This window comes from Drosophila takahashii, chromosome 3R, assembly GCF_030179915.1.
Source record: "Drosophila takahashii strain IR98-3 E-12201 chromosome 3R, DtakHiC1v2, whole genome shotgun sequence".
Classification (NCBI taxonomy): domain Eukaryota; kingdom Metazoa; phylum Arthropoda; class Insecta; order Diptera; family Drosophilidae; genus Drosophila; species Drosophila takahashii.
Window position 1 is genome coordinate 32448841 of NC_091681.1, and position 26601 is coordinate 32475441.

At 45.0% G+C, this 26601-nt stretch overlaps 2 protein-coding genes across 2 annotated transcripts in view; one reads left to right on the plus strand and one right to left on the minus strand.

The window, feature by feature from the left end:
* The first annotated feature begins 24 nt into the window (after positions 1-24).
* LOC108060426 (uncharacterized) lies at positions 25-1207 on the plus strand. The gene is made up of 3 exons (XM_017146122.3): positions 25-319; positions 402-635; positions 697-1207. Exons 1-3 carry the CDS (start codon positions 248-250, stop codon positions 1027-1029), a joined length of 639 nt encoding a protein of 212 aa, XP_017001611.2. The 5' UTR covers positions 25-247; the 3' UTR covers positions 1030-1207.
* Positions 1208-1612: 405 nt separating this feature from the next.
* Dhc98D (Dynein heavy chain at 89D) overlaps positions 1613-26601 on the minus strand; it is a 36837-nt gene continuing 11848 nt past the window's right edge. The window contains exons 17-47 of the mRNA XM_044395639.2: positions 26332-26550; positions 26132-26266; positions 24434-24855; positions 23749-23944; positions 22324-22557; positions 21850-21955; positions 21365-21485; positions 20280-21024; positions 19267-19794; positions 18638-18796; positions 18158-18268; positions 16200-17030; positions 16014-16106; positions 15768-15928; positions 15366-15690; positions 13738-13926; positions 12812-13462; positions 12602-12744; positions 12178-12542; positions 9377-11682; positions 8418-8489; positions 7212-7677; positions 6566-6708; positions 5999-6329; positions 5802-5933; positions 3911-4122; positions 3397-3537; positions 3160-3264; positions 2511-2612; positions 2205-2351; positions 1613-1835 (exon numbers count right to left, since the gene is read on the minus strand). Coding sequence (XP_044251574.1) covers positions 1686-1835; positions 2205-2351; positions 2511-2612; positions 3160-3264; positions 3397-3537; positions 3911-4122; positions 5802-5933; positions 5999-6329; positions 6566-6708; positions 7212-7677; positions 8418-8489; positions 9377-11682; positions 12178-12542; positions 12602-12744; positions 12812-13462; positions 13738-13926; positions 15366-15690; positions 15768-15928; positions 16014-16106; positions 16200-17030; positions 18158-18268; positions 18638-18796; positions 19267-19794; positions 20280-21024; positions 21365-21485; positions 21850-21955; positions 22324-22557; positions 23749-23944; positions 24434-24855; positions 26132-26266; positions 26332-26550 — 10041 coding nt within the window. The 3' untranslated portion in view covers positions 1613-1685. The remainder of the gene's footprint in view (positions 1836-2204; positions 2352-2510; positions 2613-3159; positions 3265-3396; positions 3538-3910; positions 4123-5801; positions 5934-5998; positions 6330-6565; positions 6709-7211; positions 7678-8417; positions 8490-9376; positions 11683-12177; positions 12543-12601; positions 12745-12811; positions 13463-13737; positions 13927-15365; positions 15691-15767; positions 15929-16013; positions 16107-16199; positions 17031-18157; positions 18269-18637; positions 18797-19266; positions 19795-20279; positions 21025-21364; positions 21486-21849; positions 21956-22323; positions 22558-23748; positions 23945-24433; positions 24856-26131; positions 26267-26331; positions 26551-26601) is intronic.

A 26601-nucleotide genomic window follows, 5' to 3' on the forward strand; every position in this document is an offset into this window, starting at 1 on the left:
TTTGAAAAAGCCACCCCATCTGGCAACGCTTTTCGGGCAAGGGTTTATTGATTTTTCCCCAGTTTTTCCGCTTTTCCACACCAGCTGTTCACTGGAGCCTGCGCTCTGGCCTCTTGGGGTTGATTGGAGTTTGGGAGTCGCACAGAGGAAGACAATAAAATTTGTTTGTATTGCCATCGCGTGCAATTCAGCTTTTTTTTAGACATTTTCTAGGAGAGTTAAACAAAGTCCAGTTTTTAAACAAAATATGGAGGACAGCGGCATCGACAGCGAGGACAGGCAATCCAATATATACGAGGATGGGGCAGCGGGACTGCTGGTAAGTGTATATTTGATCGAAAACAACAACAGCTGAGAGAGAAGGAAATGCAATTTTCCACAAATGGCTAACGTCACTGCAGAAAACGGCCAGCGGAGCACCCAAACATATGTCGGATCTGGAGTTTGAGGTGGCATTCAGGGGTGCCGGCAAGGTTTATGCCCCCACGACCATAGAAATCGATGAAGAGGAGGAAGCGACCGGAGGAGGCGGTCGAGGCCATGAGCCACCCAACACCTGCCGCATACTGCAGCGCAAACTGGAGCTGAAGGTCGAGCGTGCCCGGCGGAATTACACTCAGTTTCAGGAGGAGCAGGTGGGTTCTTGTCTCCACTTAATACAACAAGATATCTATAATATATAAACCTATTACATAGGCCACCAAGACGCAATCGTCCACTCTGATACCGATCAATCGACTTCCCATTCCTGGCGAACCGGAACACAAGCCCCTGGTGGACTACAAATCCGAGAGCAGCGATGAGGCCGAGGAGATCTCCTTCTTTCCGGCCCAACTGAAGCGGTCCAAGCGACGGCAGCAGAACCACGAACTGACTGATACCTTCAGCATACAGGAAATGACCATTGACTCGGATCTGGAGTCGGACGACAGTGCTGGCACCCAGAATCTCGAGCTCCTGCTGCCCTCCATGAAGACGACCATTTTGGACAAGTTCAAGGGCTGTTTCGGATGCTGGCGGCGCAGGTAATGCCAGGCGGAGGAGCGGCGGCATATCATCCGAGGGTTCAGGCACAAATCACGTTATTGACAGGCACTAGCAACCTACGTACTTAATATTAAACTCCATTGCCACTACAGAGCTGTAAACATAGATTTATTTGGCTTAGTAAAATCCATTCGATAAATATTTATCAATTCTAATAGAATGACAGTCTTTTAACTTTTAACGGGGTAATGGTAAAGACGGTAAGGATGTTGAAGATCTAATTTTGTTGGTTACTTTTTGAAAATTTAATTAATTTGTTTAATCTTAATTTTAAACTACAAGAAGCAGTATGTTCTTCAGAAGAATACAACAAATTGACCGAATATTTGTTGTTCTACGGCGTTGAGTTCGTGAAAAAATTCTTAATCGATTGTCGTTCTAATATATAAAAATTTATTTTTGACTATCTTGTTTTAAATAGTATTACAACAATTTTAAAAAATATATATATTTTGTAACCTAAGTGATATTCTTGAGACTTATGTTTTTAAGGTGACTAATGAAATGGTTTTATTTACAACTTTTTTGTGAACATATATTTTTACGATGTTTTTGGAAGTACTGGAATGTGTTACAAATAATTCTATTAAAATGAAATACTATGAATTAATGTTCAGTCTTCAAGTAAATGAAAAGTCTTAGGTGTCTGTATTTAGGGTTAGACAGACGCCCTGTAGAATCCAGTGACTCAGATCCTCGGAGGTGGCCAAATTGGCCTCAAAGACCAGGCCCACGCCCATGGCATTTCTGCGCAGCGAAGTCGTATAAACCGGGGCAAGGTAAGTATTCTAGGAAAAGAAATCGAACAAGATATTAGTAAAGGTTGACGCATTTTAAGAACCAAGTTCATGGTCTCCCCCATTTAAAGCATCGCCTCTTTCACTTCCCCAAAAACGACCGGTATTTAAACTCGGAAACAATTAGCACAACAGTTGCCCCATTAGTTGGCTGGGAGGTTTTTGCGGAAGCTGGCGGTAATTTAGTGCGATGCATTTAAACAAATATCAACGTAGCCACGCCCCGCCGCCCCCTTGGCATGTGTAGATACAAGTGCACATTAGTACTTGTCACTGCCAGACGGCAGCTATCCTGGCTATCCTGGGTATCCTGGCTAACCCGCCATAGCCACCCGGAATCCCGAATCCCCCAACACCAACCTGCAGCTTGAGACGATGCGCCTCGATGGGCTCCACGGCGAGAATGGCCAGCTCCTCGACCAGGATCTTGGGATGGGAGCGCGCCAGCTGATTAGCGGCCAAGTCAAAGCGCCCGCCCTCGATGTACAGACCGTGCACCAGGCAGCCCTGCAAAAAGTTGAGCGATTAAAATGCAAACAGAATTCCTAATTACGAAATTAGTGCCAGCCCCTGAACCAGAATGGAGTTGGGTCATCGTTTTGCATTTAGAACGTCGGGGAGGCTCTAGGAGGAATGGTAGGATGAGGAAGTATTGCTTTTACTCACCGTCACAGGACGCTCCTCCACATCGTCGGGGTCCGCAAACTTGGTTACGTAGGTGAAAAGCGTGGAACGATCCAGCGGCCAGGCGTTGCGGCGACAGGCAATCTGAAAGGATGGGAAACAACACTCGGAAAATTTGAAACTGATCAAATATATAGGAATATGAAATTGTGGTTTTCGTAATGAAACTAATTCAATGAAACTAAGAAGATATGGAATTTGACATCTGTTTTAATAAGGATAAGAAAACAAAATATTCTTGAACTACAGAAGCCAAGTTAAAAAGTTTGGCAATTACGTAGTAAATCGATATTTAATTCGAGATTGATAATAATCCTTTAAAATTAATAACTATAACATTTAATATTCAAGAGTATGAATTCTTAAGAAAAGCAGCCAGACAAAAGAAAATTGGATAGGACTTTTTCTATAAATTGAGAAAAAATTGTTCTTGAAATCAAGATTAAGTTTTTCCCAGATAACCAAATTGTTATGTTTAAATTATTAGAGAATTGGACATGACTTTTCCTACTATTTGAGAAAAAATTGTTCTTGAAATCGAAATTAACTTTTTCCCATTGAACCAAGTTGTTATATTTATTTTCAAGTGCATGGTTGCCCCACCTGCAACGGCGTGACAATGCAGACTCACCTGCACCAGGGCCGTGAGATAACTCTGCGGTATATGCAGTCCCGACAGCCACATGACCAGGGGCTCCCCTGAAAGCGTCCAGTATTTGTATTGCACGGCCCGGAGCTGTGCGAACGATAGAAAGGCTGATTAGTGGACACGAACACGAACTCACCTTGATTGATTTTGCGCTTAGCTGATTAATGAGCAGCGAGCGGCAGTGAAAGGACCAGTTCGAAGGACTAGGATTCGACTCACCCGCAAATGCTCCAGCCAGCTGGCCAACTGTTTGCATGTCGCCGGCGCCAACTTGCTCCACGCGGCTGGCAGGAGGCCATTGAACAACGAGTTGGCAATGTTGTCCAGCACATTGTCCATGCCGATTTCGCCGGCAATGGCCTGCGGAGAGCATGCAATTAAATTAAAAGGCACAATGGAGAACGGAACGGCACATGTGTGGGCGTGACTGCAGATCCCGGGGCCAAGACAAAGCCCGCCGCCGCCGCCCCGAGTTCATTTGCATTTGTAAATTTATTTTGGCAACAAAATGCAGCCTTAGCTTCGGGTGGGATCTCTCAATTGGAATTTCCCAATCCCCTCGCCCACATTCAAATTTGGACATTGTTTGCTTGGTCGCCAGCCAAGTTGGCAAATGCATAAACAAATGCGAAATGCAAAACAAGGCTGAAGGATTTATGTGCGGCCTCTATTGACAGCCCATGTTCGAGAGGAAATCCCCCCGATATCTCTGTATATAGTTAGTTTAGATTACCTTGCGGAGCAGCTCCAGCGTCTTCTTGATCCGCACGACCAGCAGATTAAAGCGGTCCAGCTCCTGGAGCAGGACCACACCGGTGGGTGACAGGCTCATCTGGATCTGTTTGCGGATGCGCCATGTCTCGAAGGCGGGAGGTAATTTCTTTAGTATTCCCGCTGCAACCGAGTCGATGAAGTCGTCGCGGCTGATGCCTCCAGTTCCCTCACCTGGTTGCACCCGAAAAAATATAAAAGGAGCAACGTCAGTGGGGGATTGTGGTGCTGGCAGGTGGCAGGTGTCAGCCGAAAGGCAAGGAAAATGCCGCAGTAATATATGCAGAGCCTGCGGTTTTTCCACTTGCCTTTTTTACACCCGTGTCCTTCCCTTTATTTCTGTTGATTTTATTAATTTTCCCCTTTATCTGGCATCCAAATAGAATTTTTTCGTTCCCTGCTTTATTTTTTGTTAAAGTGTCAATTAGCAAATACTAAAGCTCATGAATATGCAAATTAGCAGAATTTTTCAGGGAGCTACTCGATGAGATGTCGAGCTTATTGAATGTAGAGCATTTTCTGTTTTAAGAAAATGAAACCCCAGAAACGTTATTTAAAACTAATATTATCCTGACATTATTACCCTTCTTTATCTCTTTTTGTTCTAAAGAATTCGCGTGTTGCTTGAATAACATTACAAATCTGTAAAAAATTACAAATCATATTGCTTATATAAATTTCTGTCAATTTCCCTAGAGGTAGAATAGTAAAATTTTCATATTAAAATAATTGGTAGCTCTTTAAAAGTTCCCTGCAGCTGAACCTTTTTGCATGACCGTATCTTGGTGCGCATCTCGATGAATTGAAATAAAATGGTTAAACTCGATTTTTAATCAGTGGAAATATTTGTTCTTATTATTATTTTTATTTACACTAAATGGTCGACGGTGGGGTGGCTTTTCTGTTTACGCTGAATACTTTACCATGAGGATTGACTTCGGTCGGTGGTGTCCACTTGGTCACTTCATGTGTGCGAATATATTTAAAAAAGTATTCCAAATTGTATATACAATTATTTACAAGGCCACACATATATAAATATGCATGATTGTGAATGGGATTGGGAGTGGGTGGGTGGAAGTTTGGGGGGGGGGGGCGTGGCATGGAAAGTGCACTCTGATGGCGGTTTTAACACGTTTAAGCCCGTAACGCAAAATTATCGACTTTTGTGTGACGTTTTCACCATTTTTTGGTACTTCTGATGGCGGTTGGTGCGGTGAGGTTTGAACTCGATTCGCTGCGATTTGCGGCAATCCGATGAAAGTGAATGAATGCCAATGGGAATGGGAATGAGGATATATATATAGGATATATGTGTATGCCTGTACTGCCCTCCAATCTGACCCGACCCATGTGGGCTACGTGTGTGGTTCTATTTTAATTTTTAATGTGTGCATTGCTGTTGTGCGCCGTGCAATAATGGCGCATGCAATAAAGTTAATTGCAAAACCGCAACTAATTAATTAAATTAAATTAAAAATTCAACATGCCAAAAATACAACATAGCATAGCAGAAGCAGAGAGAGTGTGCCGGAATGAAAATCAACAAGATAAAATGTAATAAACGGCTGACAATTGGCACACGTTGCATGCAAATTGAACCATTTACCATTTTGCCCGTTTGCCACGGGTGGCTCATATCTATATTACATTATTATCATTACTTTTTTCCGATTCCAATTCCGATTCGAATTATCAGCGGATTGGGCAGCCAGTGCGTGTGATAACCAGGGTAATATGTGGGTTTTTCTGTGCGGTGATGCTATCTCTCGAGCAAATTGGCCCGCGGGTGTATGACGGTTAAATATTGCATGGGATTCTATGGGATCCGACCAAAACCAACCACCACTCACCCGTCTGCGGCTGCAGCTCAATCAAACTGTTCCAAATGTTGCGTGCCGCCATTGTGTAATAACCGATTTCCGCGTTCGGATGCAAACCAAATACATCCGGCTTGTTGACCAGCGGCAGTTTGTCGATGTGCGCTGTTATCAATGCATTATATATGTAAATAGCTCAGGGATAGCTCTTGGGATAGCCCACTACCCACCTATATAGTCCTCTTTCAGGATGGTCTCCTCTTCCGGCAGGCAATAGTCCACGTTCTCGTCCTCGTAAAAGTGGAATACCTTGAACTCATCAAAGAGGAAATCACCCATATACTCGTTCATGTAGCAGTTGGTTATGCGCCGGTCAAAGTCATCGATGACCCGTCCTCCATACATCACCTCGCCAATTAGGTATTTCAAACTGTTCCACGGTATTTTCCCGGTGCCACAGCGGGTTAGGTAGGTGCGCAGGATTTCGGTGCACACCTCGAAGTCCGTGTCGTTGAAATCGTACGCTATATTCCAGCCCAGCTTGTCGTACTTGCGACGCTCCTGCGGATGGCAAAAAGGTTACACAAATTAATCGAAGTGCCTCCAACTGGACGATCAATATCAATTTGCTGCAACTGCTGTTGCTGCTGCTCCATCAATTGTGCAACTTCACTCTGAAAAGCTTTCAGCTGCTAGAAACTAAGAGATTAATAAATAAACAACTCCACACACTCGACCAGCTGGGCTCCGTCTGTAAATAGCGATATCTACGGCTCACTTAGAACGGGCTCACTTACTTGGACGACGGCGTGGAAGAAGGCCAGCACATAGACCAGCGGTCGGAAAGCCACATGCGAGCAGCTCTCGAGGCGCTCCTGACGCACTTTGAAGTACGTGGAGCGCAGATTCAGCTTGAGACCATTGGGTGGCTCGGTGACCACTGGAAAGCAAAGAGAAGAGTTAGAGAACTTGGAAAAATACATAAGATACTTGAATAAAAATGATTTAAAATTAAGAAAAGTTCTAAAGATTGAAAAAAACATGTAGATATTACAAATATTTATACCTCTTTAAAAATAATGTAAGCTTAGGGATACAGAAACTTCTTACATTGAAAAATAAACAGATTTGGTTTAAAAGGTTACAGTATTTTTAGACTCAAAATTTAAAAAATGTGTATTAAAATAAAAATGTATCTTATCGCATAAAATATTTATTTTATTAATGAAGTATTATTTATTTCCATTTCCTAAAGACTGAAAAAAGACATGTGGATATTACAAATGTTTATACCTTTTTAAAAATAATGTAAACTGAAGAATACAGAAAATTCTTACATTGAAAAATAAACAGGATCAGAATTTAAAAAATGTGTATCTTATCGCATAAAATATATACCTATATATTTATTTTATTAATTAAATATTATTTATTTCCACTCACCCTTTAGAGACTTTTGCAGAATTCCAATAGGAAACGTGGGTGTAGGATCCGTGGTTATCCACAGCCTAAAGTCCGGATGCGGATTCTCGATGCGGTCCAGATACTTCTCCAGCTCCCGGACGAATCTGATCAGCAGGTGTCCGTTCTGCAGCATCAGCCACATTCCCTGTTTGATGGCCGCGTCCAGCAGTCGCAAGGCGGCCTTTTCCTGGCCCTGACCCAGCGAAATGTGACAGAAGTTGGACATGCCGACAATGGAGTCCGCTAGCTTGATCAAATCATTGGTGGGATCCGAGCCGGCACTCAGGACAAAGCACACGGGAATCGTGCTGGAGGTCTGTTCGAAGATGGCCGTGAAGCTCACCACCGGCGGCATTATATAGAACTCATCCATCGTTTCGACGATATATTGATTTATGCTCCTGAAGATGCGATCCACACGGAAGCAGCGCAGGAACATTAATTTCTGTGGGCGAAATCCTTGGGCTTTAGACATTTTAATACCCACAAATGACAATGAGCCGACGACAGCTCGTCATCAGTCCTCCATAGTTGGCCAGTAGCTGCTCCTCCTCCTCCATTGTTGCTATTGCTATTGCTATTGCCTTTTGGGTGATGGGTGGTGTTGCCAACGGTTTCTGCGGTTTCGAGCACAACTCAAGTGCAAATTGGGCTCGCTTCGCTTGGCGCTGGTTTCAAGTGCGACTGCGGGCGCAAATTGCCGCTCATCTAATGGTTTGGAAAATTGATAAAATATGGTAATGCACACAGAGGCGACACCCAGAGAGACATCCATATATAGGGATAGATAGATACTGCCAGGCAGGCGGGCTGACAAAAACAGGCTGCTAATAACTTGAGAGCAAAATGTGCGCCAAAGTTGCAGGACGTAGCAAAAGTCGAGTAAAACTAAAACGCCGCCCAAAGTGGTGTCCTTTTGGGTACGGATATGGGTTTGGGTTTTGGGATGGCGGTTTGTGCCTGGCTTGTATATAATAATCCACTAGAAGCGAGCATAAAGTACGAAATCCAATAACGCTCAATGGCAAACGGGGCAACCGGGCAAAGGCAACGGCAACAGCAACAGCAACCCAGGAGCATCTGAAGCTTGAGTTGGAGGAGCAGCTCCCGGCCAGGAGCACTCGAAGCTGAAAGCATGCAAAGCGAGTGGATGAATACACAGCAGCGGCAGGACGCAGCACTTGCCTGGAATGCATTGCATTTGATGTTGTAGTCGCCCGGACATGCCACCTCCTCAGGATTCTCCAAGTCGAACCACTGAACGACGGGCAGGAGAGGGCACAGGACGAAGCACCGAGGACCAAGGACCAGTACCCAGTTCATGGGCATTCGGATGAGGATGAGAATGACGATGGCGATGGCGATAAGTGCAGGCAAAATGAGCGTCGGCAACGGAACGGAAGTCAGTGAATGCCACATGCCAGTCAGAATCAGAATCAGAAGCAGTTTCGTTCCCATCGACCATCCGAGTCCAAGTTGTTGGGTTTGTTGGGTTGGTGGTTGTTTATTGTTGTTGGGCCATCCCATCGTTGTTGTTGTGCATTTTATAGCAGCGTCCACAGAGCAGCAGTAGCAGCAATTTGATAACGGCATCGCAGTTGACGTTGACGTTGAAGATGATGCACCCAAGCGAGCAGCGGGAAAATCGGAAAAGAAAATACAAAAATATGGAAAACATGAACATTTAACAGCGTACGGCTGAACCGGCATTCGGGTTCAAAAGATGTGCGTTTTGGCCAGTTAAATAACGTTTAAAGTATTCTTTAAAAGCTTAACAGAATAAAACCTTAATAACTTAGTTTTTCCTAAAGAAAAGCTATAAATATAAGAAACTTTTTTGTAAACTTGTAAAATAAAATTATACATTAAACGCGAAAAAGGTTTTTAACATTAAAAATATTAAACATTTAAGGAATGAAGTTAAATATTCAAGAACTTAGTTTGTAGTAGTAAGCCTTTGAAAATAGAAAAAAATGTCTTGTTATTAGAAAATTTTGCCTTTGAATATAGAAAACCTTTCTAGACGAACAAACTTCAAGAAAGAATTTTCTAGATTTTAAGGAAATTCTTCGATTTGTTTTTTATGAGTGTAGCTCTTATAAATTCAAATTTGCCCTGCTATCCCCACTGTTAACCCAACCCACCTCCTTCCACTCAGCCAGGAAACGACCAAAGTGGTCTGGTAGGTCGCCGAAAGTCGCCGGGAAATCGAAGGCCAACTTGAGCACATCCTCCCAGCTCTTGTCGCTCAGCCACTTGCACGGATTGGCGCGCTCGCTCTTGGTCAACGCGATGCTGCCCTTGATGAAGAAGTCCAGCTCGGACTGCAGCAGGATGCCGTCCCGCTGGGCCAGTTTGGTGGCAATTTGGAAGGAGAACAACAGCTTGTGCCGCTCAAAGATGCCCGTGCAGCCGTAGCAGTAGACATTCTCCGTCAGCGTCTTGATGATGTTATTCAGCCGCTTGTTGAGACTAGCATCCGGCACAGCTTTTCGCAGGGAGTAGACGAAGACGTCCAGATAGGCGGCCAGGGCATACTGATACATGCTATTCACGGTGGCCATGTCCGAGAGGGCAAAGAATAGTACGGCTCCACGTTTGGCCGCCGGCCGGTATCCATTTCGTAGCACCTCAATGTCCGCCGCCGTATCCGCCGCCAGTTTCAGCTGCTCCATGACGACGCCCGCCTTGGTCTTCGTGTTCTCCAGCGTCTCTATCAGTTCCACATTGTCCAGCATGTTGCCCGTCGAGGTGGAAAGCTCGCGGAGCAGGGAGTCCTCCAGTTGCTGCAGCAGCTGCTTATTCTCGCTGGTCTGGGCGATCAGGGATTCGCGCTGGGCCTCCAGATCCGGTCGCTCGGTGCCCACCACCACGCTCAGCAGCTGATCCTCCAATCCCGTCTGCGTCACCGTGTAGTTAATCACCAGCGCCTTGGCATACACAGCCGGATCGAACTTGGGATTGGAGAACTTGGTGGTCAAATAGACTCGGAAGCCGGGATCCCAGTCCACCTCCTTGTCACCCAGCATGACGAATTTGCGACCACCCTGAACGCGTATGTTCTTCTGCAGGATGTCGTCGATCACGGGGTCTATGTAATCATCCACATCCTCGAAGAGAACGGGTGTTCCATACATAATGGCCATTTCCAGCTGCTTTAGGAAATCAGAGTCGCTGAAGGAGAGAACTTTAAGGTTATTCCTGAACTCCCTTTTGCGGATCCACTGCAGCGCCTGCAGCTGGGGATCAATGCAGAGCGGAAAGCGGGAGGCGCGCATGGTGAGGATGCCGTTCTGGATAGACAGCTCATCTGGAGGCAGGCCCTCGTTGCTCCACTGTGAGATCTCCACATCGGTGGTCAGATAGCCGTCGATCCTGAAGGGCAGTTGGATGGGAATTCCCAGGGCCACAATGTCCTCCAGCCAATCGTCAAAGACCATCGCCTTGCGGAATTCCCAGGTAAAGGCGCCTGTGTAGGCCAAAAACGAGGCGCTGATCAGGCAGACGCCCACGCTGTCGATGAGCTGCTGTCCCAGGCTGGCCATCTCCTTGCTCCAGCGGATCAACTCGGAGGTCAAGCCACTGATCAGCTTGTCGGAGGCAATCAGGCGGCGTTCCGCCTGCTGCATCATTTCGGTGAGGGCGCGCATCTGCTTCATGGACGTGGCATAGTTCTCGTTCAATTGGGCGAGCTTCTCCTCCAGCTTCTGGATCTCGCCGTTCAGGTGATTGAGCAGCTTGATCTGTACATCTTGCTCCTCGACCAGGAAGTCCAATCGTTCCTTCTTCGGCTTGACCTCTTTATACACATCAAAGAACCCTAGGACAGCTCGGACGAACCTGAGTAATCCTGCTCCAGCCACAGAGATCTTGCCCATGTCATCCAGGTTCCCGGTCTTCATGTGCTGCCGACACTGGGTTATCTGCTTTTGCGTCAACGCCTCGCAATCCATTTCCATCAGGCTCTTCAGGAAGTTCACGTCGCTCATCATTCCCTTGGCACTCTTCCAATTGATCTCCTTGTAGCCCTTTAGAATGGCCACACACTCACAAACCACTTGCACGGCGGCTGGAGGAGTGGCAAAGGATCGGATCTCGGTAATCTGTGCTTTCTCCAGCTGCGATAGCGCCAATCTGGCCTCCTCGAGGGCCGGCATCGCCTCCGCCAGGATCTCCTCGGCCTCGTCCTTTTCGATGGCAATCTGCTTGCCCTTGATCTCCACCTCAACGGACTTTTCCGATGCCTCTGCCTTTTTGACGTTGGCCTTTTGCGTGGATGACTCGATGGTGACCAGCATGGCCTCGCACTCCTCCGAGGCCACAGCCACGTTCTTCTTCTGTTCAGTGACAATAATCCGCAGTTCGTCGATTTGGACGGAAGCCTCTTCGATCTTTTTGATTCCTTCACCGAGACGCGAACGTTGCTGGGTGATAAATTTGGCCTTCTCCTCTGGAAAGGAAATATATAAATAAATTGATTGTAATGGAATACTATTTCTACTTATAAGAGCCCTGCGTAAATCATTCAATTTTTGTTTTATCATAGTATGCCATGAAATTTCTGATTTGTTTAATTTAATTCTATGTGAAATAAATTGAATGATTTTCTAATTCATTTCGAATTAAATAAATGAATGAATAATTTTTATGAATTTTTTGAATTTGCCAGTTTTTTTTGTGCTTTCTTGCGAGAACAAAAAGTGGAAAATTTATAACAAATCAATGTTAACTTCAAAGTAAATAAAATGCAGGCAGATTTAATCACAAAATTATGGCCATTTCTTTTTCAAAAGAAATTGTCGTTTGAATTATTTCGGAATTCATGTCATTCATTCATTCAATTATATTAAACTCAAAACTGAAATTCATTCAATTCTATTAAACTCAAAATTCTAATTAATTCATTCATATAAAACAAAAAATTCAAAATAATTCTACTACCTACCCAACAATCCTCTATAAGTGTTTATATAGTCCAAATAGTGCTTGGGTGTCACAAAGTTGTTTCTTCTCAGTTTGGCCAGATAGTCCTTGGAGTACTGCTGTATGGTGGTGTGCACATGGACCACATGCTCGACGATGGCATCGCGATGGTTGGCCGGAATCAGATGGTGCTCGGTCAGGAAGAGCTTGGCCACGGCGTACAGAGCCTGGCGGGGCCACGGGAACACCCAGTCGATGTAGGTGCTGCCAATGAGGCCCGGGAAGTTGCGGCAACGATTGCGCAATGCATCGCCAGCCGGAGACATGCATAGGACCACGTGCAGGTTTTCGGCACAGGTGCGCAGGAAGTAGCCCCAAACGGCATCTCTGAGGGGGGAATAAATTCGGTATGAGCAATTTATGACGGGTATTCCTGCTGCACTCACTTGGAAGCTGACACCCCATCCTCTTCGGCGAACTTGCGCACTTGGTTGACAATTCCATCCTTGTCCTCGTCGGGGAACAAGGCCGGCACTTGACCAACCGTCAGAATGTTGTTGATCAACTCAAGGAAACCCTCCTCGGCCACCTAAAAAAATAGTAACCGTTCCATACAAATTTTTAAGATCTTTTTAAATATTTTACGAACACCCCACCTGAGCTCCTGTGAATAAGAAGACGACCTTCTTCCGCTTCACACCCGCTATGGTGTAAAGAACTTTGAGGTCCTCGCGGAAGGCGGCCTCATTGTAGCCACGAGAAATGGTGATCTCGAAGACATCGCATTCGGCGGCAAAAGCGGCCAGCCGGGTGATGCACTTCTTGCCACTGCCGCCGACTCCAATGAGCAGCACATGGCCGCGATTCATGCGCAACGTGCGATGGACTCTAGTCAAATGCTCCAGGCAGTCCTCGAACAGGACCAACGTCATTTTCTGCTTACGTTCGCAGTACTCCTCTAGGATCTCGGTGAACAGGAAGTAAACCGAGTTGTAGTCTAAGAGATCCTCGTACAAGCGGGCCTCTGATTCGTTGGTAAAGTTCCGGAAATCGCCGAAAAGCAGGGGATCCCGCAGGACATAGTCTTTCAGGGACAGGATCACCTGTGGTGCCTCCTCGCCCTCCTCCTCCTCTTCGCCCTCTTCCTCGCCGACATCGAAGTCCGCCTTGGAGGGTTCATAGAGCAGGCGAGCCTGTGCCTCCGCCTCCGCGGCGGCTGCATCAATAAAGCCATGCTCCTCCTCGAAGGAAGGGGGAAAACGATCCGCCACCTCAACAGCCAGATTGCGTCTCACGTTTGTTATGTCCTGGAAGTAAGGAATGGGTATTAGGATATTTGGTTTTTGGGGAAAATATTTTTATAAATATATTATAAATGTTTATACATGTTTTTCTATTTGCCAAAAGATTTTTAAATTACTAACGAAAGACTTGACTTTTTAATAGATTTATTGTAATATTTATACATTTTCACAACCTTTCCTATGCATTGTGTTTTTTCTTTTTAAAAATCTAATAACTTCATTTTAAATTCTAATAATTTAATTTTAAAATTTTCATTATTTATAATTAAAATACTCACATTATCGGCTATCAGTCGATCGCATATGATCCTGGTGTACTCGTTGCGCCAGACCCTAATCAAGTCCCTCAGGTTCTTGAAGCAAGTGGGTTCGATGAGCAGCAGGCCCGCGAAGATGCGCGACAGATCCTTTAGATTGAATATGTAGTGGAACTTGGAGGGCGTTGGCGGCAGGTCCACAATCACCATCTGTGGGTCAGGAAGCAATTAGCATAAGCTTAACCAGACAATGACCCATGTATCCGGCAGCCCTCCGGACAACCCCCACACAAATCAATTTTATCTCGACTAGCAATATGCGTTCACCAAGGGACACGCAGGACGACTTCCCACACGCCCTTTGGGGACATTGCCAAGTTGCTGAATTTACAGCCATTATCGAGTTGCAGCCGCCGCACCAGCAGCGCGCTCTTCTGAGTAACGGCAATTCTATTCAAATAATTCATTTCACTCCATTTCGTGGCGCATTAATATCCTTGCCCCCGAGTGTGTAAAGAAGACATACGAACTAGGAGCTCCTCTTGGTCCAGGGACAAAGGGGAGGAAAAAAGGAGGAGAGCAGGTGTGAGTAAATCATTTTTCCCCCCAAACATTTTTGGGATAGGGTGGAAGGGTCCTAGGTCCTAGCTGCTTGTGGCAATTGCGGCGACAAATGCATTTTTATCTGTACGCAATGAAATGCGATAATATTTTAGTGTCAACAATTGTTAAAAGGACCATAAACTAATGCCTCGGTGCGCCCTTTTTGCCCGGTGCCACGCCCACAGCTGCGAAAAGAGCCATCTCTCTACAGTTCAATACTTGAACATAATCAAATTTCGCTCCGGCCAAGATATTCCGGCAGAGATAGGCAAAACTAGCAGGGAGCACAGAGCAGCAGATACAGATACATCCACATCCACAGCCGGAGGCCCAGATACAGTCAACTAGGCAGCCGTCGAGGCGGGTGACCATTGTGAGGGCAGGAGTGGAGTGGAGTGGTTATCGGAGTGGATTCGGTGGTGCAACTACGGGTGGGTGGGTCGTCTACGGCGACTACGGCACTGAGTTGCACTCGAAAAACCAATGGAGCAGCTACGAGATTGAGAACAAGGACGAATGAGAGGACGAAGCTCGACGTCGTAGTGCATTACAGACCATTGAATAATTTCCATTTCCATTGTACAGCAAGGGGGGGAGGGGTTTAAGGGAGGAAAAGGCCAAGTGGTGGGCGGCACGGCACGGCAAAGCAGATTATGAAAAATTGTCGTTATTTGCATATGTAAATCGAATTTCATAAAATTTGTGAGAGGCCTTAAAGCATTATACAGGAATTGATTTCTTCGACTGAATTTCCACTGAATGCAGTCAAGGTGTTCTTAGGTATTGAAATAAATTCAACCAAGGGGCAGATAAGTAAGTATATGCAATGGAAAATGTCTATATGGGTGCCACAGAAATATCAATGAATGTCGGAAAAATACATTTTTTAATCGCTTGTCAGAAGGTTTATGTTATATGATTAGATGACAAATTAATTTGTATGTTACTTTAGAAAATCTCTCCCTATAATTTAATTAATCTAATCACTGACTTTTCATTGGTTAAGTATTTCTGTGATACCATATATAAATAAGTTATCAATATACCTTAAAAAGCTTCAGCGTCATATGAACAATCATGTCGGCTATCATCATGTACTGATCCTGGAACTTTACAAATCGCATGTGCCCCTTGAAGATGGAGGAGTATATCTGGATGAGGGACTCATCGTTGGGGAATATGATGTTGTAGGTGGAGAACATGCTGATGAACCGCGGATCCACCTCGTTTCGTCCGCCACCCGCCGTTCCCATGGCTGCGTAGAAGGTGAGGTCCTTGAACTTCTTCCAGTTGAGATCCTTGTCGCGGTCGTACATTCCGCCGCGCTCGAAGAATAGTTTCAGCAGGGCGATTGGCTGCTGAGTGCCATATCTGTGGGGGAACGGAAGCCGGAATTCGTCACTCTATCACTCCTGCTACATAACGACGAACTACTCAGAACTACTCACTCATCCACCTGCGGCATGTTCATGTCATCAATAAAGCAGGCAATTCTCTTGCCCATCGGTGGCCCGTACGTATCCTTGGTGCGTTTCTCCACGGCCGCCTCCAGGGTGTGCTGCACATCCAGCGACGAGGTTCTCGATGAAAAATTAATATTGAGTATGACCTGGAAAGGGATGGGATGGAAAAAAGAGATGGGGTCGCCATGTTAGCCGGGAACGCGACGTTTGTCAGAGAGATTTTTCAATTACGTTGACACTCGGATTGAGATTGCGCAAATATTGCATGATGGTGGCCGTCTTTGATGTGCCAGCCTCGCCCACAAGCAGAACGGGTCGTTTGATCTGTAAACGGGATTGGAGTCGAGAAACGAAACCGAAATAGGGGCAAACATTAATAAGGCATCTCCCGGAAGCTGGGAGTAATGACATACTCACCTCGCTCATCAGACTCAGCGTGCGATTGGTGCGCGTGTTGTCCACCGTGGGCACCAGGATCTCGCTGAACTTCACCTGGGGGTCGTGGGTGTACGGCTGCACCACCCATTCCCAGGCCTTCCAAACGTTATCCTTGACGTCCCAGAAGTAGTCGTACAACGTGGGCTTGCTCTGTGGAAATTGTCCTCCCGAAGCGGGATTCTCTGGCGTGTCCTGAACGAGCGGGAAGCCGGAAATGCGCTTCATATACTCATCGAAGACGGGCTGATGCTTCTCCACCAGACAGGCGCCCATGGAGCCGTAGACGGCCTGCAGGAAACAGCACTCCAGGCTGTCCGTGTTGTAGGTCTGCAGCACTGGCTCATCGTAGTTCTTGCTGTCCATCACGTAGTTGGGCAGCAGGGCATCGTAGAGGTTGCAGAACTGCGTGACCATGTTGAGGTCCGTCTGCATGATTACGAGTTTTAGGGGATTGCCCTGAGTGGTGCCATCTAGGCCTTCCAAAATAAAGGCTATCGACTGCGTGATGATCTTCTCGAAGAAATCGTTGAGGAGTTCCCGCTGAGGCTCTGGCCTGGTGAGCACCCATCGCTGCCAGTAGGGACTGTATCGGAGGTTCTTCGGGTCCACGTACACCATTCCTGCCCTGGAAACTGTGGCCGGCGAGGCGTAGTTCAGGTTGCCCACCTCGAAGAGCAGGGCACAGTAGTTCTCCAAGCGGATGCGCTCGCCGTTCGCCAGCGTCAGCAGCTTGTTGTCATCCATCACCGAGTTCATGTTCTCGATCCACAGGGCATCCACATCTCCGTCGAAGCAGGCGTAGCGTCGCTCCTATAGGTGAGTTGGTATACAGTAGGTAGTAGCTAGTTGGCATTGGGTTGCATTAGCCTAAGTGCGTTACTCAACGCCTGTCACCGGAGTTCTCGTCGCCACAACGCCCCCGCCGTCAGCTTACCACCCACGAATGATTACTCTGCAGAGCCGAATGAATGTGCTTGGATGCGAAAATCAGCAGGGATTCGCGTTGACTCGATAAAAAATAGACCAAAATCGTATGAAAATCTTTTTGAAATATACTAAATATACCCTACAAAATAAGTCTACATGTTTATGAAGCAAAAACATAAAGTAGTTTTTGATCTTAATAATTTTTAAATTATTAAAAGTACCATTCATCAAATATACTTTTATTTGTAAAGGATTTTTATTTTTTTCCTTCAGTTTTTCTATAATCATCTCTAGTTTCATTCTGTTAAAAAATATAAAAATAATCGTATTGAAATCTTTTTGAAATACACCCTACACAATAATATCTTTAAAAAGCTTTAAATATAAAATAAGTTTTTATCTTAATAATTTCGAAATCATACTTTATTAAAAATACCATGCATTAAACATCCATTTATTTTAAAAAAATTTTCGATTTGTTTTTTTAGTTTTCCTATAATTATTTTCAGTTGCCAAATCGTATGGAAATCTTTTTTGAATATACCCTCCAAAATTAATTGTATGACTGTGCTAAATGCATCTGAACATCTTTATAAAGTTAAGAAAATAAAAAATGTTTTTATCGAAATGATTTCAAATATTTAAACCTAAATATGAATTTCTCTTAGCTTTTCATTAATTGAGTAGAACCGCGAACTGAAATTTTTTTTAAAGAAATAAGAAAAATATAAAAATTTTATTGATTTGCCATTTTTTTAAAGCTCATATGCCCTATACTGGTTTGCTATGCAATCCGGGCTTATTACTGTATGAACGCGATTTCCGCATGAATGATGCGGTGCAACCACCAAGCACCTGCATTTGAGCCCGTACGCGAATTGACATTGAGCGTGGTCGTTGTCGGATGCGGACTCGCTGATGCTGCACTTTAATTCCCGACGGGTTGGCACCCGCACCCAGGTGCCACCACCCTAATCCCACCCCATAAAAAGAGCACCCCCTTCACGTACCTCGCGCTCGATGGGCTTATTCATTTCACGGAATATATTTGAAAACAATCCATCAATCCAATCTCTTGTTTCCATATCCAAAAAGCCGTATAATTCAATCACGGAACAGGCCTGGAATGAGAACCAAAAAAGAATGTGGCGATAAACATACTCCAATAATACTTGATAGGCAGAATAATGAAGAATGTTTTTGGGTTTCCCCCGTAGACCGAAGTTCGCAATTGCAGTATCAATGTTTTTCAATATTGCATCAAGTAATTACAGTCCATGGAATTGAACCATTTCACAAGCACTTAACAACTCCTATTTGCCAAAGCGAAATGCGAAAAAACAGAGAGAACTGCAATTTGAAGACAGGACAACGGGGGCCAAAGGACATGCACCAAAGCTGCTCATAAAGGGCGGAGGAAAAGGGAGGAAAAGGAAAAGTGTTCTCGCCGAGGGGGAGGCAATTTGTGCGCCTGCCAGAGGTCCACTTACCTTGGGGTTAAGCACAAGGCACTTGGTGGGCAGGCCCATGTGGGTCTGCGCCTTGACCAGGGCATTTATGACCACCGTTTTCCCGCCACCTGTTGGGCCCACCAACATGGTCGAGTGCCGGGTCATCATGGTCTCGTACATTTGCACCACTTTGTCCTCCTGCCAACCAGACAGCCAACCAGCCGGCCATGATTTCCACAAAAAGGACGTAGAAGGCGTTGCCGTCGTTGGGATTTAGTTGTCATAAATGATGTTGCCCGAGCACCGGGGTGACATCGCATGTCCAACAGTTGTCCATTTCCGGCAGGAGGTGGCCGACATTTGCGCAACATTTTGTTTGATGAAAGTGCCAAGGATTTTTCGCCAGGAGTGTACAAGTACAGCGTGGATGGAGGAGAGAACAAGGAATGGAAAATTGTATTAGTGAAAATTGTCAGCAGAGAAAGAGGCAAAGTTGAAATTGGAAAAGGTACGGGCACAAAATGCTTTGTAACATTTCCTTCATTTGCGATTATGCGACATGGCGCAATTTACAAAGTGTCAAAGTGATGGTCGCCAGGACAGGAGTGACAGGTTGTTGCCACTGTCAACACGGCAGTGACGGGGCACAAACTTGTGGCAGGACGCACCTGATCGGGCAGCAGAATGTAGCCATCGTTGACCAGCACATGACGCGTGGCGGCATTAAAGTCCGGATAACCGATGCGAGGACAATCGATGCCCGGAAACAGATCCTTGATGAGCCCGAGAAACAGGGGCACATCCTCGAACACAAACTTGGGGAAATTCATGTCACGCAGGACACGCATAAGGACCACAGCTTCAGGAAGATCCTCCGACTGGCGCTTCATCACGCCAGCCATTCGTAGCACCGAGTTTAGGGATCTCAATCCCCAATCGTAATGGCATTGCTTCGATAGCTGCGCCTGCGCCAAGCTGTACAATACGGTCATCTTTTTGGCCAGCACTTTGGCGGTGAGGAAGCCGTCGGAGAAGAGCGAGATCAGGCAAATCAACTCCAGATCGGGTTTGATGCAAGTCACGGGGCGGAACAAAGCCTTCACGGACTCGGGCAGCTCCGTGCGGCCAGCGTAGCCAGGATTCATGGTCACAAACACGCCGCATTTGGGATCCAGATGGATCTCAACGCCCTCAAACTGAAAGGAGAAATTATTAGAAAAATTTGCTTGGTAAAATTGACCAATGAAGATAGTTCAGTAACTATAAAAGATAGTACTTTAACAGTAAAAATTTTTGTTTTCGCTTTGCGTACTATTAAATAGTTAAACTACTATTAAAATAGTTACGCTTATTTTTGGTTTTGTACCTTGAAACTTTTTAAATAGTTGTTTAACTATGAACAATATACCTGTTTAATATCCCTTATAAATTACTTTGTGGCAGTGAAATAACTATAAATATATGTATATTTATCATGAAAATAGTAAGTTAACTGCAATTTATGGTTTGGACACATTCAACCATTTTTTAAAGTTGCGTAACTATTTTTATAGTAACCTTTACGTCTACGAATTACGTAAGAGTAACAATTTACTTAGTAGAATTGACAATTCTTGTGGTTGGGGACTGTTTTACAATTATAACAGTTTATTTTACCAATTTTTTTGTTTTGGGTACTTACCACAAACCGATCCAATTTCCTTATCAAACCATTCCTGATGGTCTGCAGCTGGGTGGAAATCACACTGAGCACCGATATGTCTATCCTGTTGAACTCGTCGAAGCATCCCCAGGCGCCGCATTGGACCAAACCCGAGAGTATGGTGCCCACGGCCCGGTAGTCCATGCCCTCGCCGCAATTGGTGACCACGCAGAGCAGGCCCATGGCCTTGGCCAGATCCTTGACCGTCTCCGTCTTGCCCGTTCCAGCTGGTCCGGCCGGAGCACCGCCAAGATTCATGAGCAGCGCCTGGGTGATGGTCAGGTAGATGCGATCCGTGAGCGGAGTGATAACCAGGCGGCCATTGAGACCCATATACTCGTAGCCAAAGTCAAAGCTTCCGGAGCACTGAAGGACATGCAGATTGTCGTAGAACTTGACCCAATAGAAGCGCAGCTGGCTCTCCCAACTAAATTCGCTGGCATCCAGGACATTGTCCCTCACAAAGTTATCAATGATATCCCTCGCATGAACATCCACGGTGCACTGGGCCTTAAACTTCAGACGATCATTCCGCGAGAGATTCGAACGCACCTTCAGGACGAGCTCCTCGATCTGGTAGTTGTTCTTGCCCAGGAAATCCTTCATTGCCCGCATGTTGCCGTGATTTTGGGCCTGGTCAAAGGCCTCCTCCACCTCGGCTGTCCACCAGACTTGACTGGCGGCCAAGCCCACCATGCCCTGGTAGTTCATTAGCCAGTCGGGCCTGCGGACAAACACACAACAAAGTCGAAATCGAAAGTGCCCAATGACTGTCAATTTAATACAATTGGCCATAAATATGCCCGGCCATGCGCCCCATGGCTTAAACAAAATAATAAATCGCGCGAAATGACAAAATTATACAGTCCCAGGAGGAGGAGATGGAGTCGGAAAGTCGACTTCCCGCAATGTAAATCGCCGGTCATAAAAGGAATTGGCTGCCGAAGTGTCACTCTGGTAGCAAGGATGCTATCCCCGCCCCCCGAAGGATGCGCAAGGGAAGCGGAAGGACAGACAGGAGAGGCATAAAATATGTTTTATGCCCAGCTGACGGTAGCACTTACCTTGAAATTTGCAGATCTGTGCCAAAGTCGTAGATGGCCGTCTTGTTTATGAAGCGGTTGGAGCGGCGCATTTCATCCAGGACATCGTTCATCCAGTACTCCACGCGTCCTGCGGCCCTCGCTGTTTTTTTTTTATCCCGCAGGAAGAGATAAAGAGAGGAAGAGAAGTAGAGAGAAGTGAAAAGAAAAGACAATAACCGCATAAATAAACCCCAGTTGCCAATATCAATAAGTGTTACACAACAAACAATAAAGCAACAACAATGGCAATAAGAACCGAGGATGTGCCCATGCCCATGACGATGACGATGCCAATGCGATGCCAACTGCGACTCTGGCTTCAAATTAATTAAAAGAAATTGCCCAGCCGGCAGCCAGCAGACAATATTGCCATAAAAAAGTTCAATTTTAAAATTGGCAATCAGTGCGTTGATGCTGGATTGTCCAGAATCCGTTTCCCCAACCGAATGGAGCAGTGTACCCACCGGAATGCCGGAACTCCATGACCTCGCCCTCGCTGGAAATCATGCCGGTAACAATCGTCTGGCTTCCCTCCTTCACCAAACGCAGCGACTTGATATTGTCGTACATCTGAAAATTGCAAAATAAATGCAAAAGGAGAGGAAGAAAGAAAAAAAATATATATTATTTATAAGCCAAATAAATTCATAAAAATTTACCACTGCTCAAGCGTTGCCGAAAAACGAGCGCCATGCATGTGTTGCAGAAATTGGCGTAATTTCCGCCATGGACATTGGCCAGAACGAATAAACAGTGACATTAACTTTTATGGCAAGACTCTCCACATATAGGTATATATATATATATATATATACCCACGCCCCTTTGTACATAAAAATAATGTCACTGGCAGTTTGGCAAATCTGTTGTTGTCACCACCAACACACGCCCACCAACTTGAAGGCGGGTAACCCACCCAATACGAACCCAATACCCACCTTAATGATGTGGTTCTGCACTGCAGATGGCTCACTGCTGCCCAGGATGGAGAGCAGCTCATCGGTGGATATGAAATAGAAACGCGGAAAAATGCGACGCTTCGAGTCCAAATATTCGTTTAACGACTTCTGACAATTTTCCAAGCCAATGCCCAGGCCCTGTATATCCACTAAGCGACCGGGTATTGTACAGAATGGCACCACTAACGGATTTTTGGCACAATCGACCATGATCTGCAATGGAAGAGGAAGATGTATGTATTTAAGTGTGTAGCCGGGGAGAACAGGACCGAGAAACCAGAAAGCGGCATCGCCAGTCGGGGCAGTAAATTATTATGAAAAGCAATGAGCGCAACGACCAACCCAAATACAATCAAACATATTAGAGAAGAGTGCCAGAGTTCCAGTGTCTTATATATTGTATTTTGTATACTCTATTCGCTATATTTGTTATAGTTAGAAGAAGTTTATAATGTTAGTTTGTACTAGAAACTAATTTATTATGATAGTATTTTATTTACTCATTGTTTTTAGAAAATATATAGCAATAGTTTTATATAAATAAAATAGTTTTTATATTTTTTGGCTATAATGACCAAATAGAAATGATAATTTAGCACTGTAATATTTTTTACTAAAAATAAAAATAGTAATTTTAAAAATCTAATAATTTTCCACCAATAATGGAATAATAATGCAATTCCTTACAACTTACAACTCAACCTTCGTCCAATATTACTTCAAGTTTGTTAAGTAATTTTAATCCTTCGAGTGGCACTACAGTCTAAGGATCTCGAGTCGGTCAAGCCAAATAAGAGGCCATCGCATCGAGAGTGTATGGAACTTAACACGAATGTCGAGAGCAAATCAAAATAATAAATCATTTCACAAATGGCATCAAATATGGCGGCAAATGTTGCAAATGAAACGTAAAGCAAACGAATGAAGGAGCAAGGAATCCAGTGGCTGGCAAGGTTAAGTGAAGTTAAGCGCCAAGCACAAACACAAATCTATCCTCACACGCACACTTGTACACCGGGGCAGAGGAGAAAGGAGAAAGCAGCCAGCAGTGGTAGTAGTAGTGGAAGGTGAAAGTGCTTGGCATTTGTAAACACTGCTCCGGCTTACGTTGCGTATGTGTAATGTGAATTTGCTCCTGCTTCTGCTGCTGTTGAAATATCCTGGCATATTTCCGATGTGTGCGTGTGTGTGTGAGGGGGCACACAATTACGCATACACAATAGCAGTCGTTTGCATGCGTATTATGTTTACCGTTAAGTAAGGAGTCGCCATATTGTCGGCACACATTAAATCAACTCAAATAAATTGTAGCCAGATACTAAGTGTGCCTTCTGACCCGCTTTCGGGGGCCAAATAGCCCAATAACCAAATAACCAGAACAAGCAAATAGCCCGGATTACTCACTCTGCGATACGACTTGTCAATGTCATCGAATTTCCGCGCCTCCTCCGGCAACTGGGTGCGAATGTCGCCACCAATGAATATGCCCTCCAGGTAGAGCCACTTCCTCTGCACCACCAGCCACTCGTCGATGATCTCCGAGATGAGGGCCAAGGTGCGCTCCCACTTGTTCACTGTCTCCAGGAACGGGCCAATGAACCTGTTTAAAAGGGGTAACATTATAAGCAAGAAATTACGACCCATTACATTACCTATCTATAAGTATTTCTAAATATATCTATATAAATTGTGGTAAAATTTAAAAATAACTTATAGAATTATACATAACTTTTTTATAAAATAATTTTAAATTTTATATAATTTAAACACGTTCTCTAAATTAACTAAATATTTGTCATCTAAAACTATAAATGTTTTGGTTGACTATGATTAAGAGGAAACCATAACTTTTGGTGTTAAAATATAAATTTTTTCAAAAATATGTTGTATTTTAAACTATTTGTTATTTTCCTTTTAATAAATCAATATTGAGTCAATTTTTAAAATATTTTGAATTGGAATTCATTATTATTATTTTTAAGTAACCAATTAAATATTTTAGTTTTGTTAAGTCATGTTATTACTAAATTCTTCCTAATTAAATCAGATCAATGTTTGTTTAGCATTATTTTTAATACGATATACTTACTGACTGGCTCCCATCGACTGCAGATTCATGGCATTGTCCTCGAGTATCTGCATGATTTCATCCACGGGTCCGAGCACCCAGCCCCGATCCTCGGATCCCTTGTAGTGCTTGAAGGTCTTGAAGGCCATCGTGGCCCAGGTCTCGATGACAGCCTGGACACCCCGCTCGATTTGCAGCTCCTTGATGGCATTGGTGAGGATCTGCTCGGCGATATCCTGGTACTTGTGCAGCTGCATGGCGAACATGTTCTCCAGGGTGAAGCGAGCCGGCGACATGTCGAAGTACTGGCCCGTCTTCTCCATCAGCTGCAGCCAATGTCGCTCCCTGAGGGCCTCGTGCTTGAGGCTGACCATCAGCGGTACGGTGCCCTTGAACTGCTTCATGTGGATCTCCAGTTGGACGCCAACTGGCAGGGTGCGCACCTGGAAAGGGAAACATCCGATGGGTTAGTTGGATTTTGCTGGTTACGGGGTGGCGGATGGTTAGTTAGCTGCCTGAAAATCAGCTGAAACAATAGTGTGGTTGCTGCCTGCGGTTGGCCCCCCATTGAATTATGACGAACGCGCGTCCTGTGGCCGGTGGTTTTTGGTCTCGGTTATGTTTTAGCCACCCATCGTTGCTGCTGTTAGCCAAAAAGCGCATTCTGTTTGCATGCCGGGCTGCTGCTGCCTGTCCGTTTGTTTGCACATGCAAAATGCATGGCACTCCGGACCATTCAGGACATAAATTGAAATAGCAACAACAGAGGAGCAGCATCCCTGCAACACTGTCAACAAGTCGATGGCAAGGACGAGGGATTTCGATGGGCGGCGGGCAGACGACGACATGGACAGCCCGCTGGCATTTTAATTATTTTCAATATTGAACAAATTGATTTACATTTTAGGACGCCGATTATGTAGAGCCTTTCAGTAGTTTGTGCTCCAGGGCCTGGCGGCCGAAATTATGCACGATAAAACTGCATTAAAATATGTGCGTGTCGAATGATTATATTCAAATTTGTTGGCACCCACTACGCTATTTATATTAATCGCGGTGCTTTTGAAATATTTGCCATACTAATCTTCTCTCCACCGGAGTTATGATGGTCTCCCTTTTTATCCTACCTAGAATTTTCCCCCGAATTTCTCCTTTACGCCCACACGGACACGCCCACTTCATTTGTATGGGCGATGGGCGAAAAGTTTTGGCTGCAACAAACTTTTGGCCCGGCCAGCGAAATTCCTCAAAAACTTGTTAGTGAAGTAAATAAATCAATTTGTCATAATCAGTTTAGGTGCAAAATTTTGTCGCTGCAAGGCGTGGCCAGAAAATTCCCATTTCTTGTTTAACTAAAGCATTTTGGAGGAAATCCAACTAAAGAGATGGGTACGGAAAAAGATAGTACCCAGTAGGTAGGGAGAAATGATTTGAATTGTACTTCGATTTGGTTCACTTTGCAGAGCCAACCAACTGGAAAACCTAGATTTTTCGAATATTCCCGGATATTCACTTGGTTATTTGAATAGCCCGACATGCTTGAGCGTAAAAGTGGCATCATAAGACGACGATGCCTTTCACCAGAGAGTTCACAGTTCAAAAGTATTTTGCTTTTGTTGTTCCCGTTCGCAGGCATCGTGTAATTTTATGAAAATCCAAGCAGGCCGAAAAACTTTGTTTAATTGGCAAAGTTTGCCGCGCCCCCGAGGAAGAGCTTACCGCCTTGGTCAATTTCCGGAACTCCTTCAGATAGCTCTCAACGCCCTCGGTCAGCACGTTGGGATCCAGATCGGCCCACAAGGTCTTGCCCCAGCCCTCGCGAGCGAATTTCTGCGCCTTATAAAGTCTGTAGAGCTGTGTGAATAGGGGGTTTGAAATTATCTTGCAGATAGGAAAAGGATATTTCAATAACAACCCACCTGCTGCAGTCCCTCAAACTCGGTTTGCACTCGCGCAAATTCGTGATAATCCACCATGGCCATGTCGAAGAGTCGCTCGGCATTGGCCAACTCCTCGCGTCTTGCTTCCCGTTCGGCAATCTTCTGGCCATACGGATCCATTAGGCGCACTCCTCGCTCCAGTTCGGCACCCACAGAGCCGGGTCCATTCTCATCGTAATCCTTGATAAACTCGCCCAACTGTCGTGGGGGCGAAAAGGGGAACAAGGTTAGTGCAGCATAAAGTGGCTG

Coding starts and splice junctions, on each gene's coding strand:
- LOC108060426 (XM_017146122.3), top strand. CDS start 248: ATGGAGGACAGCGGCATCGACAGCGAGGACAGGCAATCCAATATATAC. Junction 320..401: donor ATGGGGCAGCGGGACTGCTG/GTAAGTGTATAT, acceptor ACGTCACTGCAG/AAAACGGCCAGCGGAGCACC. Junction 636..696: donor CTCAGTTTCAGGAGGAGCAG/GTGGGTTCTTGT, acceptor CCTATTACATAG/GCCACCAAGACGCAATCGTC.